The 14,562-nt window shown below is 46.2% G+C and overlaps 1 protein-coding gene across 7 annotated transcripts in view; it reads left to right on the top strand.

Moving 5' to 3' along the window:
* The window catches only part of LOC126545898 (uncharacterized), a 363,767-nt gene that overhangs the window by 168,883 nt on the left and 180,322 nt on the right, over window positions 1-14,562 (top strand). For all 7 annotated transcript variants that reach the window (XR_008608401.2, XM_055061213.2, XM_055061212.2 and 4 more), the window contains exons 7-10: window positions 6,786-6,906; window positions 9,579-9,736; window positions 11,025-11,264; window positions 13,086-13,195. Coding sequence is in view for 6 of the 7 variants with exons in the window: in XM_055061213.2 (XP_054917188.1) it covers window positions 6,786-6,906; window positions 9,579-9,736; window positions 11,025-11,264; window positions 13,086-13,195 (629 nt within the window). In the remaining variant the exon portion in view is untranslated. The remainder of the gene's footprint in view (window positions 1-6,785; window positions 6,907-9,578; window positions 9,737-11,024; window positions 11,265-13,085; window positions 13,196-14,562) is intronic.

Here is a 14,562-nt window from a genome sequence, read left to right as displayed (position 1 = left end):
AGCGCCGCAGAAAGAAGCGCAAGGTGGCAAGACGAGACCAGGTGGGGAGTAGCGACGCGGTCAATCGAGGACATGCTGAAAGCGAGGCGCGAGGACGCAAATTGGCAGGGGACTCTAACGTCTTGGGGGAGCTGATAGTGAGTCAGCCCTTTTGTTCTTCCCCCGTAGCCAGAGTAGCTTTCGGACCGCGACCACCTCGAGTACGGCTCAAAAGTATGAGTCAGCTGTAAATGCTTGGAACGGGAGGCCAAGGGAGCTTCCGTGGAAGTAAAGCATGTTGTTTTGTTTTATTTTTGAGCACTCGGATAATTTTCGCGATTTAAGTTTCTTTCAATATGTAAGGCATGAGCTCTGTTTATGTTTTGTTTGAGAAGCTCGAGATTTGAAAGACGCGTTTTAAGTAAACATGTAGTTTCGCGAGGTGTTCATTAATAAGTATATAGGCTTGCTTTTTGTGTGTGTGAGTAACCTGTGTGTCAAGGTTATCGGTGAGAGGCCTATCGTAACGCGCGTGTGTGTTATTTAACCTTCTTTCTTTTTAAGTGTTTTTTGAATTTTCTAAGGTTAAGCGCGTGAATTTTCAGTAAGTGCGTGATTTGCACTGAGAAGAGCTCTTAGGTCCATTAGCGCGTGTCCTGTGTGGACAGAAGGAAGCAGAACGTTTATGACTGGGTTGCTCGGGTGTGTCGAAGGCAGCCGTATTCTGACTTCTCTAGTACGCGTGCGAAGAGCTAGTTAGTAGAAGACACATTTGTTCGAAGGTTCCTCTGTGTTGCGTAAGTTACGCAAATTTGGTTGCTTATTTAAGGAACGTGTCCTGTGTGGACTAAAGGAACAAATGTGAGTCAGCGTGATGAAAACTTTGTAGGATGCAAGCACGTGTTCGGAATAGGGACCTCAAACTTAGCGCGTCTGTGATGACGTACCTGTGGAGTTGGCCAGACGGTTCAGTGGCAGCAGTACATGAGATAAGTACGCCACTGTGATAGGGTAGGAACAGGCTGTTCGCGAAGTTATGCTGCTGAAGTTATGTTTGAGTATTGGTGTTTGAAAGGCTTCGGTTTAATTCTGCGTAAACCTTTACTATTGTGCAGCGCGACGGTCGGGTTTGGTCGAACTCCGGAGGAACGTGAACGCTCGCTTTGGCGGCACGAAATTTTGGGGCAAAATTTGGGATTCCCATTTGAGTGACTTGCATGGAAATTGTGATAGGAGGCCTGGTGGGTTAGCAGCTAATTCCGGGCGTTTGAACGCTGAGCGGTATTGTGTTGCCGGGTCGACTCTTCTGTGCCAGTTGTTGTAAGATGGTTGAAGGCATTCCAAGTACGCAGGGGTTGCAGAGAGCAAAGCCATCGTCTTGCTCGCCAGCCATTCTCTTCCTGCCCAGCGGTTGCCTGCACTGGCCAGGCGAGATTTTCCGGGCCATGGAGGAGCTGTTAAGAATGGCCATACGGGGTGGCAACGTGCCAGCTTTCAGCCCGCTGCACGTGTTCCAAGCCCACCAGTCGAAGCGCCCTTCCGAGAGCTGCGGTCGGCAGGCAGCCACGTGGCGCGCGATCAACTCCGGAAATTGGTACTTGGCCGCACCACCCGAGACGGAGCAGTTCTACGAAGCCCTCTGACGTCGGCACTGAAAGCTGGGCGGTACCGAGAACTGCGGATGACCGGCAGCCACGTGGCGCGCGACCAACTCAGGAAATTGGTACTTGGCCGCACCACCCGAGACGGAGCACAGTTCTACGAAGCCCTCGGTCGTCGACTCCGGAGCCTTTGTGTGTATGGGTTCGCACCTGTGTGTTTGGGTGTGTGTGGGCATAAACGATAGTGTGGGGCGGCGGCAAGTTTACAATGCTTGGACGAACCTTCCCGACCATTCCTGCTCCGACCCACCTCATCCTCCCAAAAAGGCGGGTCATCTTGAATGACGTCGAACTATGACGTCGAGCAAGGGCTTATAAGCAGCGTTTGCCGGCTGCTAGGGTGTGCTCGTGTCGTGCTCGTTGTCGGGAGCTGAGTGCTCTGTCACACTAGAAATGTACTAGTGAGCTGTGTGCTCGTAAACTGTTTGCTGTATGTTAGTTTTGCGGGCTCCATATGGGAGTCGCGCTAGTCTGCCAATGTATCTTGCTTAAACTGTTAATATGTAAATAAATCCTGTTCACCGAGATCCTGTCTACGACCTTCATCTCCTTCAAATGGTGGCAGCGGCGAGATAGTCCGACGACTCCTACATCTGGTCGACAGCGGTAGGACCGTCCGACGAATCTAATATGCCTCATAACCGAATTGTCGTTTCGGCACGGGAGGTCTCATATTTCAATTAAGCTTTAACACTTCTGCCACTATGCCATGCGCGGTGTGAGGCAATGACAATGCTAACTTTCCCGGAGGTCTTGGGAAATGCACACAACAACGCCCCAAGGAAACACGTCTCGCTGTAACTTCTGTGTACCACGCAGACAAATAGAAGTGCTGCACGCAAGGTAACGTTTAACATCACCTCACCACTCTCGTATGGGAATAAACGCTGAAGAAATTAAACATTTGCCGCGAACATCACCGCTAATTAACGCCAATCAAAACAAACAGCCCAGAAAGCTTCGCTTGCATCGATTCCCACAGTGCTTGGGATGCGCCTAATTTTTTGCTTGAAAAGCTTGCGGCTTCGCGCAATGCCTCACGATTTCAAGTGTACCAAAGAGCTTGAAGAATACCAACTGCTAATCCACAAGAATGGATAGGTTAAAAAATGAAATAATTGTAGACCCATTAGCTTGCTTTCAGTATTCTATAAAATTTTCTCCAAGATAATTTCCAATAGTATCAGGGCAACACTTCAGTCAAACCAAAGAACAGGCTGGCGTCAGGAAGCGTTATTCTAGAGTGGATCACGTCCATGACATCAATCAGGTAATTGAGAAATCTGCGAAGTCCTATCAACCTCTGTATATGGCTTTCATAAATTATGAAAATGAATTTGAGTCAGTCATGGAGGTATTGCTTAATGAAGGAGTAATGAAGGAGTACGTGAATATCTTGGGAATTGCTATTTTAATTCTCCACAAGCAAAGTGGAAAAATACCTATCAACAAAGGGGTCAGGTAAGTAGGCACAATGTCTCTAATGCAGCATGCTTAGAAGTAATTACGCTGTTAGACTGGGAAGGCTTAGGAGTAAGGACCAACGGAGAATATTTCAACAACCTTGGGTTTGCAGATAAAATTGTCCTGTTCAGCAACACTGGGGATAAATTGCAAGAAGTCATTCAGGAGCTTAACCGGGAACGTGTAAGTGTATGGCTGAAGATTAATATGCAGAAGGCATAGCTCATATTCAATAGACTGGCAGGGAAACAACAATTCATGATCGCCGTTAGTCTCTATACTGTGTACAGGATAGAGCGCCTAGTACCCAAGATGAATTGTGACCAACTCGCCCAACAAGACGTCCTTTTATGTGTACAGGAGTACATTTATCTTGGTCATTTACTCACAAAGGACCCTGATTAGGGGAAGGAAACTTGCAAAAGAATAAAAATAGGTCGGAGCGCGTACGGCTGTCATTACCAAATCCTGGCTGGGAGCTTGTCACTGTCGTCGAAAATAAAAGTGTACAATCATTGTTTTCTACCCGTTCTAATATACGGTCAGCAACTTGGAGACTAACAAAGAAGCTCGAGAACAGGGACCGCGCAAATAGTGATGGAACGAAAAATGTTAGGCGTAACGTTAAGAGACAAGAAGAGCGGTGTTGACGAGAGAGCAAACGGGCAAAGCTGATACTCTAGCTGACACGAAGAGAAAAGAAAATGGGTCTGGGCAAGCCATGTAATGCGTAGGGCAGATAACCGGTGGCCCATTGGAATTACAGAATGGCCGCCAAGGGAAGGGGTGCGCAGTCGAGGATGACAGAATGTTGGGTGAGGTGATGAAGTTAGCTAATGTACAGGGGGAAGTTGGAATCAGCTAGTGGAAAGCAGGGATAATTGGAGATCGCTGGGAGAGACCTTCGTCCTTAGTGGGTATAACAGATAGGCTGATGATGATTTCTTTTCAAGTGCGTAAATGCATTTACTTTTATATTACACCCATCGCTAACTTTCGCAGTATATCCTGGAAACATAAACTGCTTGACGCTGCTACGGCTGATATCTGTGAACTCCACTCTTTATCTATGAAATATGACCAAAAAGAAGAATGAAGCGCATCCCACAAAATGTCCATGCGAGTCATATTATGCGAATCATAGTAGCTGGCGGCCCTGCATTGTTTAGGATTATCCAAAGCGTTGCCAGGTGGACCAAAGTGTAGGACAATGTTTCTGAAGCGTGCGAAGACAGCAGCCAGACGACGGTGACGACGCTCGTGTGATGGCGTCATTTCTCCTCCGGTCGCTCAAGGCGAGCTTATGTTGTTGGCATGTCACTGTACTGGACGAGGCGAGGGAAACACGGATTATGGCGTCGTTTTGCATTCTTTAGTGTTCCTGAGCTTTTCGTGTTAATTCCGCCGCCTTCATTTATTTCTTATCGGAAGAGGATATTCACTAATTTTTATTGAATATGATGTTTACCTATGCACTGTATTCTTTTTTTTTATTGTTCTGTCCGTGTTCTGTTGCTGCCACTTTTTATGTACGGGGGTGCGCCCCTCTGCCAAGCCAGTCATAGGCTTTTTGGGTGCACCCCTAATATCCCTGATGTTGAAATAAAGGTATTTGTATTTGTATCAGTCACTACGTGCTATACAATTGTACGCTATGGCTATGTCACGTGGCGTACTTAAAACGACGATGGCATTTGCGCTGTGGCGATGAAACGTGAAAACCTCTTCGACCTCGGCCGATAATGAAGGCGGTACAGCGTCACACAGTTTGTGTATCGTTAGCTCCTACGAGGAAACTGGGGAATGTGGGCCGATCACGGAGGCCGTGCAGCCTAACGCGGCGTCTCAAAGCGTAAGCTGTCGCCAGGAAAGAACAAGAGAAACTGGCATGTGACGCCCGCGCTCGAGGGTCTCTTAGCGCTTGCCGGTTTTGATTGGCGCAAGAGGAGTACGCATGTGATCGTGGCCTAGTGGGTAATGCTGGAAGGCCGACGTTCTGTGCCACTGTCGGCCATGCAGGTCTCTTTCTTGCAGAAGCTGCAAGTGTGGCGAGACAGGAAGTATCACCCGACCTGCCGCAAAGTGCTTGATTACGACAAATAATCGTTCGTATTAAAACAGCACAAAAAGGGCAGCATGGGTACGAGTTCGCGACCTGTTCTGTGGCAGCTAGGCGCACTGTGGTCCCTCCGTTTCTGAATAAGTAATAACATTACAGCCTTGCTTATTCTAAGCCCATTTTCGGAACCGTTAAAAAGCCTGATCAATTCTTGTATATGTAGTAAGGTACAAATATGCAATACACCCGATTTCTTAGTCGCTTGCAGCCCTCGGTGTTTCACTGAGCTCTGCTTGTCTGGCACCTATCTGTGCCAGACGACAATCAAGCCCTTTCTTCTAACTTTCCCGTGGCATCAGCACTTTAAACATCGATAGGCTACTTTCGCTATCTGCTTAGTGGGATACAAGAGACAGAAGGCAACAGTGACACCTACGCATCGTGAAATGAGGTGCAGACGGAAGAAAGACTGCTTACAGGGACTTTAACAGGCCACATGAACCTGTCGGCTTTCTTACAACACTCACAAACTCCCATTTTCACCCGACTCAATCACACAGTCTGTCGAAAGTGTGTATCTGAAATTTCCGCATTGTATTCCTTCTGTCTGGTTCACTAATAATGCAAGCATAATGGCATCACACGTTTGAATGCTTCCTACTGTTAGACATGTAGTCGGACAATATGAAAAAAAAAAATAAGTTGTGCCTTTCTGCTGCGTTCAGTAAGCTGCTTATATCGTTAAGTAACTGTTAGAGTACGCATGCGCCAGTATTGGATCCTCTTGACCATACCAATAAACATAACCTAGAGCAAGTCTAATCTGCGGTTGGCAACCCTCAAAAGCCACAGGAAAAATGCTCTGTTTCCAACTTCGTAGGGACTCACAAACTGGAATCTCTCATCAGGAAACATATCTCTTCCCTCACTACTACATATCTGTACGCGCTTAATATAGAGAAATCAAACGCCAGTATAAAAGTAACTCAGCAGCTTTCGGGAACATGTTCTCTTCCGAAAACAATACGTGAGCAGAATTGCCTATGCGCCACTACACTTTCTATGTTCAGATTAAACTCTACCGATCATGGCAGGCGGAAGGAACGTCATGACATTGAACGGGTGGCGGGTGGGGCAGGAAGCACATACCTTTTTCACTTGCGGCTCAAGTAGCACAAACGCCAAAAAGAAAGAAAGAAAAAATTAAAAATGCGGCGCTCGCACAGCCAGTATAGTTTGCATATGTCGGCGTCTAATTGTTTTGTTGCTGTTAACCACACCGTTCTTTTTCAGATAACGTTCTGCGTTAATATGCTTATTCATTGGTGTCTTCCCTTCTGATATTGTACTTAAAATAGTCTCTATAGTAGTGGAATACCTCCCCCACTGTAATGCTGCTACGGGTACTAAATAAGTATAGTCCCAGGATTCCATCCCAAGCATGAATTATTTGATCACTGACCGGCTTGAGCTTCGGACGTTCCAGCATGAGTATTCAACTTAAATAAATGTGAGCTGATGAAAAGGAGTCACTGATGCTCTCGCTTTGCGTGCGCAACGAACTCCGTACTCGGGGAAGCGTTACTGGCACCGTTGCAAGAAGCAGCATTCGCTCTTCGCAGGTGTGTGGCAGCGAGCAGGTGCTACTGCGGCTCACAGGTCGACTGAAGCAGAGTGAAGCGGCGTCGAACCAGCTCAAGGCGTCCTGCGCACTCTACAAACAGGACGCTATTGCCAAAGCAGGCATGTACTCTCATAACGCGCAAACTGTTCTTTGCTGAACGGCTTCGTTGGGGCAACATGCGTTTGTAGTGAAAGAAGCGGTCGGAAAATCAGACGGACACAAAGCGGCTAAGTGATCAGATTTTAATGGGCCTAGGCTAAGCATGTACCAACCGGATCTTGGCGGGTCACATACATGACCTAGATGACGGCATCGTAGACTGCACCAGCTGCCGCCATGTGTGGTTTCACAGACGCCTCAAAGTGCATGTGATCCAACAGGGCTTATTTAAACGTCGAAAGTTCCTGGCCAAGCCTTTCTTTTCGCTTTAAGACGCAAATCTAGTGAATGCATCCTTGCTCCTCGACACCACAAACCATTTTTGTAACACGGCCGCGAAACTACAGGGGCTGCCACGCAAGACTAACTAGCCCTTAGCGTCGCGTCCTTTCTTACACGGCGTTGTTCATTAAAAGGAACCACAAAGCAGAATAAAGTCCAGTTTATGGAGCTCAAATAAAGAGGCTCCATAATATTACGGTAATTTGCGCTGTATAATGTTGGTGAAGAATAGTACGTTGACAAATAATTTAACTGTTACGTTTATTATGTGGTCTTTTAAATATGCGATCATTATGAACTATAATGCATTCCATAACATGTTTTTTCAGTAAACTGCAAGTCCATTCTTTTGCAGCTCCTGAAGGTTACCAGTGGGCACAACCTTGAGAGCCCCATCATATGACAAATATTACGGATTAATGTCTCTCTAAAACTATATATATATATTACATTTGCGCTAGCTCATTCACCCCTGATTCACGAATCTTGCCTACAGCTAACGTAGCCGATTTTCTTTTCTTCCTGAGTTCAAGTATTGAGTACGAAGTTTCTTGCTAAATGCCTTTGGCCGACGCTAAATGACAGACAAGCAAGCGTCATTTGTGCGCTTCGAGCAGGAACACTCGACGAGGAGGAAGAAGTTTGGCACGGCACCCAATAACGCTAAGCTCCTACCTATTCGATACCTAAAAGGCTTATTAGATGACCACCTTGAAAACCTCCAAATAAATGCAGTAATAACCACAGATGCTTCTCTCAGTGAAGAGAAGGCCGGAGTGGGCATTTTTTCGGCATCATTAAATTGGTCTTTCTCTCTTCGACTACCCGAATTTACGCCAATATTTCAAGCAGAGTTATTGGCGATCATCCTAGCTCTACGGAAACTTCCCACATATATTTCTTCAGCCGCAATCTTAACCGACTCCTTGTCTGTTTGCTCCGCTTTATCTGTGCCCAATTCAAGTATCATTCTCCGATAATTTCATTCATTCATTCCCCAGCATTTACGCCTCATCCATCTGGTATGCGTGCCAGGGCACGTGGGGCTCACTTTAAGCGAGTCAGCAGCCGCACTAGCAGCGGCATCTCTTAAAGGCCCGTACTGAGGATCCTAAAACCTTCGGCATACGTCACTTCTGCAAGATTTTAAAAAATTTTCCATTCAAGAAGAACATGCCAAATCATGTGTATTAGATAACGCCGATTTTCAGCACCTTAGATTTCCTTGGTACAGCGGATGGTGTGAAACAAGAAACTTTGAAGTTTCGTTTACGCGTGTGCGTTGCCGAATACCAAGGCTTAATTTCTATTCCCATAGGTGTAGTTTGGCACCTGCTCCTAAATGTTTCTACTGCAATGAACCCGAAACTATGGATCATTTCTCTATAGAGTGTCGTAGGTTCAACGTGCATAGAAAACGACTTCTAGAAGGTCCCTTCCGCCAGCTTGGATTAGCCATCACGCTACCGATCACTCTGTCTCTGGGGGCGCCTGCACTAGGACACTGTAATAGAAACGTATGTGTTGCAATTTATAATTTTGTAATGGAAACAAGGAGACGTCCATGCTAATTTTACTGCTTTATTTTCCACAACAAGAAACCAAAAATGTTAACTTCTAATTCTAAGAAACTATAGCATGAAAATTATTATTAACGATTAGAATTCATTTAATATCTCATTTTCAGTAGGTATTTATTCTTTTTCGACCCACTGCCGCCCGATTCATGGCCAAACCCCCGTAGTGGGTTGTGCTATATCTTCAGGCACCAAACCAAACTCACTGTCTTTTGAAAGCAAGCTCAGAGGAGACAGGCCGATGCACGGCTCCAGTGGTCTCACACACGCAACGTAAAGCGAATGAAATGTATGTACATCTGTGGTTCTAGAGTTGTCTGTACCAAACGAAGTTATCGGTGGCTTGGAGTAAAGCCCACTTGAAGTTTTGTGCCTGGTGTTTGCCCCGTTTTGCTGAATGAGTTTATCGGAAAATACTTTCTCTTCATGCTGAATATGCTTACTCTCGATGTGTTTTGCCCTTTCTGAGAGGAAATAAATATTTTGTTGGGTGGTTTCTATATGTGCCGTCACGACGAAAGGGATATAATGTGCTGCTAAGCTAGTAACAGATCCGTAATAACATGCAACAGACGTGCACGAAGACGGGACAGCCGGCGCTGTGGCCCGTCTCTTCTTGCGAATATAAACATTCGCGGTTTAGTGAACGCGAGCAACTGTTTACCTTCTATGATCTGTAACATTGAGTTTTCAATGTTGAAAGGTTTCGGTCATTTCGAGCTTGCAAATCATGCGGGTTGGGCGCGCGTGTGCAAGCGCCGCATTTCTTGCAGACAGGATCGCCTCGCTGGAGGCCACGGCCAGCGAGCAGCAGTGCCGCATCGAGCAGCTGCAGGCGGAGGCACTCGAGCTGGCGCCGCTGCGCGCCCAGTGCGACGCTCAGCTCGAGCGAGTGGCCCAAGCCGAGGCTGCGCTCGCCAAGCACCAGGCGGTGCGTACACGTATACGACAGTCGGTTGGCTGCGTCTTTCCCTGTCCCTAAGCAACAGATCAGCGCACTCCGGTTGTGTGGCAGCCTCCGCAAATTATTTTGTCTTTTGCCACGCCAGCTTGGTTGAAATATTGACTCAAGGGGAACGCTATGTTCTACGTGAAAAACAGATTGAAAAATATCTGTCTAGCTTACGGCTGCAAATATGTACATTTTTTCATGCGGAGATAATATCTATTTCACTGCATGCGACAGTATACAGTTGGGTGCTAGAAACTGAGTTTGCCCTTGGTCCGTCTTACGATGACCGCGGTCGTCATCACCCTGTTTTCACCCTGACCGTCGGGCCACTTCTCCGCCGCCGCCACCACAAGGCGAACAACAATTGAGCACTGTCCTCAACCGCGGGAATTCCACCTCACGTCAGTGCGGCAATGCGCGTTACGGAGTTGGGCGCGCTCACCCCAGCGCTCTCGCGCGAAAACAGCGCTGAACAGTTACTGTTGTGTTGGACACAAACTGTGAGAGGATGGCGTCTGTGCATGTTTTGTGCTTGCCAGAACGCGCAATGCTGCACCAATACAAGCAATACAGTACGATCATAACGCCGTGTGCATCGCATAGAAATTGTTCTTGACAAAATCACGGCATGTTGGTGTGAAATTCTTCGTTCTAGCGCCCGTAAAAAACAGCCCTCATGGCACTTTACAATGAAGCTGATCAGCCTCAATCGAAACTGCGCCTAAATCTATTTGTACGAGCGATCTTGCATTTCGCCCCCATCGAAATGCGGCCGCTGCGCCGGGATTGAAACTGTTAGCTTGTGCGCAACGGCGAAGCCAGTGGGTTGCCGCGGCAGGTCGGAAAATCATTCTGAGATCAAACTGTTTTGTAGCAATATAAAAAGGACACCTTAATCCTTTCTTGTTAAATTGTAAATGAGTGGAATGAGTCAAATACAAAGACAGTTGAAAACTACGACAGCATTCCTCTGTTGCGTACGTATTGGTGTAACGTCACGGGTTCTCTTTCAGTGTTAATTGAAGCGAGGCATATTTAAAGTCAGTTGATCAGACGACTCCCAAGGCTGTGGCCTGCTGAGCACGCGATAATATTCCGATGGTGTTCGAAAGGCAAAACCGTTCGTATACACATTTAAAACCCTCCAGGTGGTTAAACATAATGTTCACCTTTGACTACAAAGTTTACGTACTTGCGCCGCCACTTACTCGAAGAAGGGAAGTTACGATACATTGAGGTATTTCTTTTTTCCTTTTTCGAGCCGCAGGACAAACACAGAGAGTTATTAGCCAATCAGCAAAAACTGGAAGCACTGGAGCGAAGACTGAAAACTTTTAAGGACGAGTCAAAATGTCTGAAGCTGATACAGGCCCAGCTCAAAGAGTCCTTATCGGAGGCAAATTACAGAATATGCCTTCTCAACAGTGAGGTGGACCAGAAGGTGGAAGCTTTGATCAAGAAGGAGCAAGAATTAAGCTCTCTCCGAGAAGGCATGAAAAAACTGAAGGTAAGACTGTACCCCCCACGTTGGTGTTTTCAAATTTACTCTTTGACCTCTTCACATCATATATTGAGTTTATTTCATTTAGCAAAGTTTGAAATTGCAGTGCGCGTTTTGCTCGCAGCTGTGATGTGAAATAATTTTGAGCATTAAAATTAAAAATAATGCTTACCCGCGCGTGATTTCTCAGACACATTAAGTATTCAGTAAGAACAGGGACAAAGGGTAGCAACGAACACGTTTACCGAATCAATCATACAGAGCTCCCTCATATCATATAGATAATTACGAGGGATTTGCCGCATTTCAATTGACAGCTTCTAAGCTTGACAGAAGCCAGCGACACGCGGCGCGCACGATTCCTCCGTCGGAGGTTGTAACACGGACTACACTCGCCAAGCAGTAAAGACACGCAGTTTAGCTCAAACTTCAAGTGCAGTTGATGGCTTGCAGTTCAAAGAAATATAAGCCCATCTTACTGCGGCTCTTGTTCTGGTTCATGGTAGCTGAACTGAGCCTTGTCAGCTGAACTAAGCCCACAGTCAGCATGACGGGCACATGCCATGTGCACTGGCGAGTAAATATTAGGAGACAGCGAGAATTTTCTTCGCATGGCAAGGCTGCATTCAAGAGTCCACGTGCGTGTGTTTATTGCAGTGAAATTATTCCATGTCTTGTCGGTCTGCTAGAAAAAATTTAACTTTTTGCTGATGCCATAGCCTCCAAACTTGTGTTCGCAATGGAACAACGGACTCATTGTGCGAATACTTCGGCTCTTCATGATGCGCGAGCTTAATTAATTATTCAATTGGCACCAAACGTGTGCTGATTAAAAATGTCGCAAATGCTGAGAAAACTACAAATGTAATTCAGGCACATTACCATGGCATGAGAGCCGAAATACAAGTACTCGACATCATAGGCATACGGTGCTTTACAGTTTCACTTTCATGTAAACGCATTTATTTATGGCAAGTTGTTCAAAATCAACAGACATGTTTCGTCTGGCTAAACGCAAGGTTGCTTTCACCTTTCGCATTGTTGGTTTCACTAGGTTATTACGCAATATGTCACGTCTTCAAATGCAGCAAGGGACATGGACGAATGCCAGAACAATATTAGTCCATAAGCAAGCAGACCTTGAAGAATGTTTAGATACATCAGCCTGATTTCAGCATTCCACAAAATATTTACTAGGGTGATCAAATCATGGCAATACGGCATAATTCAGTCAACCCAGAGAACAGCCTGGCTTGAACAGCTGAACAACGCACAAGACGTCACATATCTTCTCTTATTCGTGCTGTGCCGTCCTGCCACCCAATTCAAGTAACTAAATAGCCCAGCTTTAACTAGGCTGGCCTTAAAAGACATATTAAACAGTGAATCATATGCCTGTTCTCACTCAATAGTGTAGAATATATCCAACTTTTATATGCGATCGTTATCGTATACAAAAGGCATTCAATTTAGTACAGATACTAGCAAACATCGAGGCATTGCGTAGTCGTGGAGTGTAATGAAGGAAATGGCAATGACAACCGGAAATATCTACATAGCTTCTTCAGCTACGTGACCTGTATTTTTGAAAATGTTGCTGCAGTTTGCCGACCTCACAAACTCAGGTCGTCGCCCAATTCCTGGGTTGCCGTCCCATCTTAGGTCGCCTGTGGGCAACCGTTCTGTTCTTAACGCATGACTGAGCTCCTTCTTTATATCTGTAAATGACAAAACTTGTCGTACTTGTGTTTGCAATATGAATCCATTTAAAAAACATGCGCTTGTGCGTCATATTAGGGGAAACCCCCGCGGATGTCTTTGTTTCAGTGGGAACTCACTGAAGCTCTGCAAGAGAAAGAAGCCGCGCTATGGGATTCAAGAAGGCTGCTTCAACGAGCGTTCATAGAAATGAATGCGGCGTTGGAATCAAAGATCAAGTAAGCTGGCTCGCGAAATAAGTGCATGCATTGTTGAGTGTTTTACATGTAGTTGTTTGCAATGTTCTGGCTGCGACATCAAGGTAATGTAAGACTACAGGTACAAGTTTCTAAATCCGTAAATAATTTCGCCCAAAGATGGTTGTTTGCACGACGACATAATACAGCAAACAGGGCAAAATAATTAGGAAACGGACGGCGAGGCCGCTTAATTCTCACTAAAATTAAACGCAAGAGATTTAGGCAGAGAAAAACAAAGCAAGAAACGCCACAAAGGCCAAAACATGATCATATCTTCAGTGACTAAAGGATTCTGAGTACGCGGGGGGAGGTTCGATTACATAAATACGCAATTTTCTTGTCAAATAATTGAATTAATTAGGCAAGAAAGACGGCGCTTGACAATCGCGAACACCTCGATGACCTTGCGTGCCTCTAGATGACGGCGACTTCCTCGAATTTCAGGCTGCAGCGACATGACCGCCAGGGCAAGGCCAGGTTGATGCCTTCTTTTTTTAATGCTACTGGCATGTTCCAGGAGGCGATCGTGGAGGCAACGCCCGGTCTGCCCCTCCTTGCATTAGATTAGATTAGATTCTGGGGTTTTACGTGCCAAAACCACTTTCTGATTATGAGGCACGCCGTAGTGGAGGACTCCGGAAATTTCGACCACTTGGGGTTCTTTAACGTGCACCTAAATCTTAGTACACGGGTGTTTTCGCATTTCGCCCCCATCGAAATGCGGCCGCCGTGGCCGGGATTCGATCCCGCGACCTCGTGCTCAGCAGCTAACACCATAGCCACTGAGCAACCACGGCAGGTCCCTCCTTGCATCGACCGTATTTCAATAGGATGTCATAAACGAATCAGTCTGATGAGAGAAGCCTATTGCTTCTTTTCGCATCATATTCCCGCCCTTTCTCGTGGGGCAGACCGGGCGTTACCTCAACGATACGCTTTTTTTTTTCAGCCCCGCGAAACCTAAAAAAAAAAAAATGTGCAGAAGATATGCCTATTCCACGCACTGTGGGAACCGGTGTAAGCGAAGCTGTCTGTGCTGTTTGCATTGATTGACAATTAGCGGTGACACTGACGAACAATGTTTCATTTCTTGAGCGTTTAGTGCAATGCAAAAGTGGCGAGTCGATGTTAAACGTTACCACGCGTGCACTACTGCTGTTTGTCTGCGTAGTACACAGAACAGAAAACGAGACGTGTTTGCTTGAGGCGTTGTTGACCGTCATTATTCATAACCTCCGAGATGGTTAGCATTGTCCTTGCCTCACAAGGCACAACGCATCATGGCAGAAGCGCCAAACTTTTGTTGAAATGTGGGCCTGTACGGGCGACAACCACAATCGAATTGT

This window comes from Dermacentor andersoni, chromosome 1, assembly GCF_023375885.2.
Source record: "Dermacentor andersoni chromosome 1, qqDerAnde1_hic_scaffold, whole genome shotgun sequence".
NCBI classification, from domain to species: Eukaryota; Metazoa; Arthropoda; class Arachnida; order Ixodida; family Ixodidae; genus Dermacentor; species Dermacentor andersoni.
This window is presented reverse-complemented; position numbering and strand designations above follow the sequence as displayed.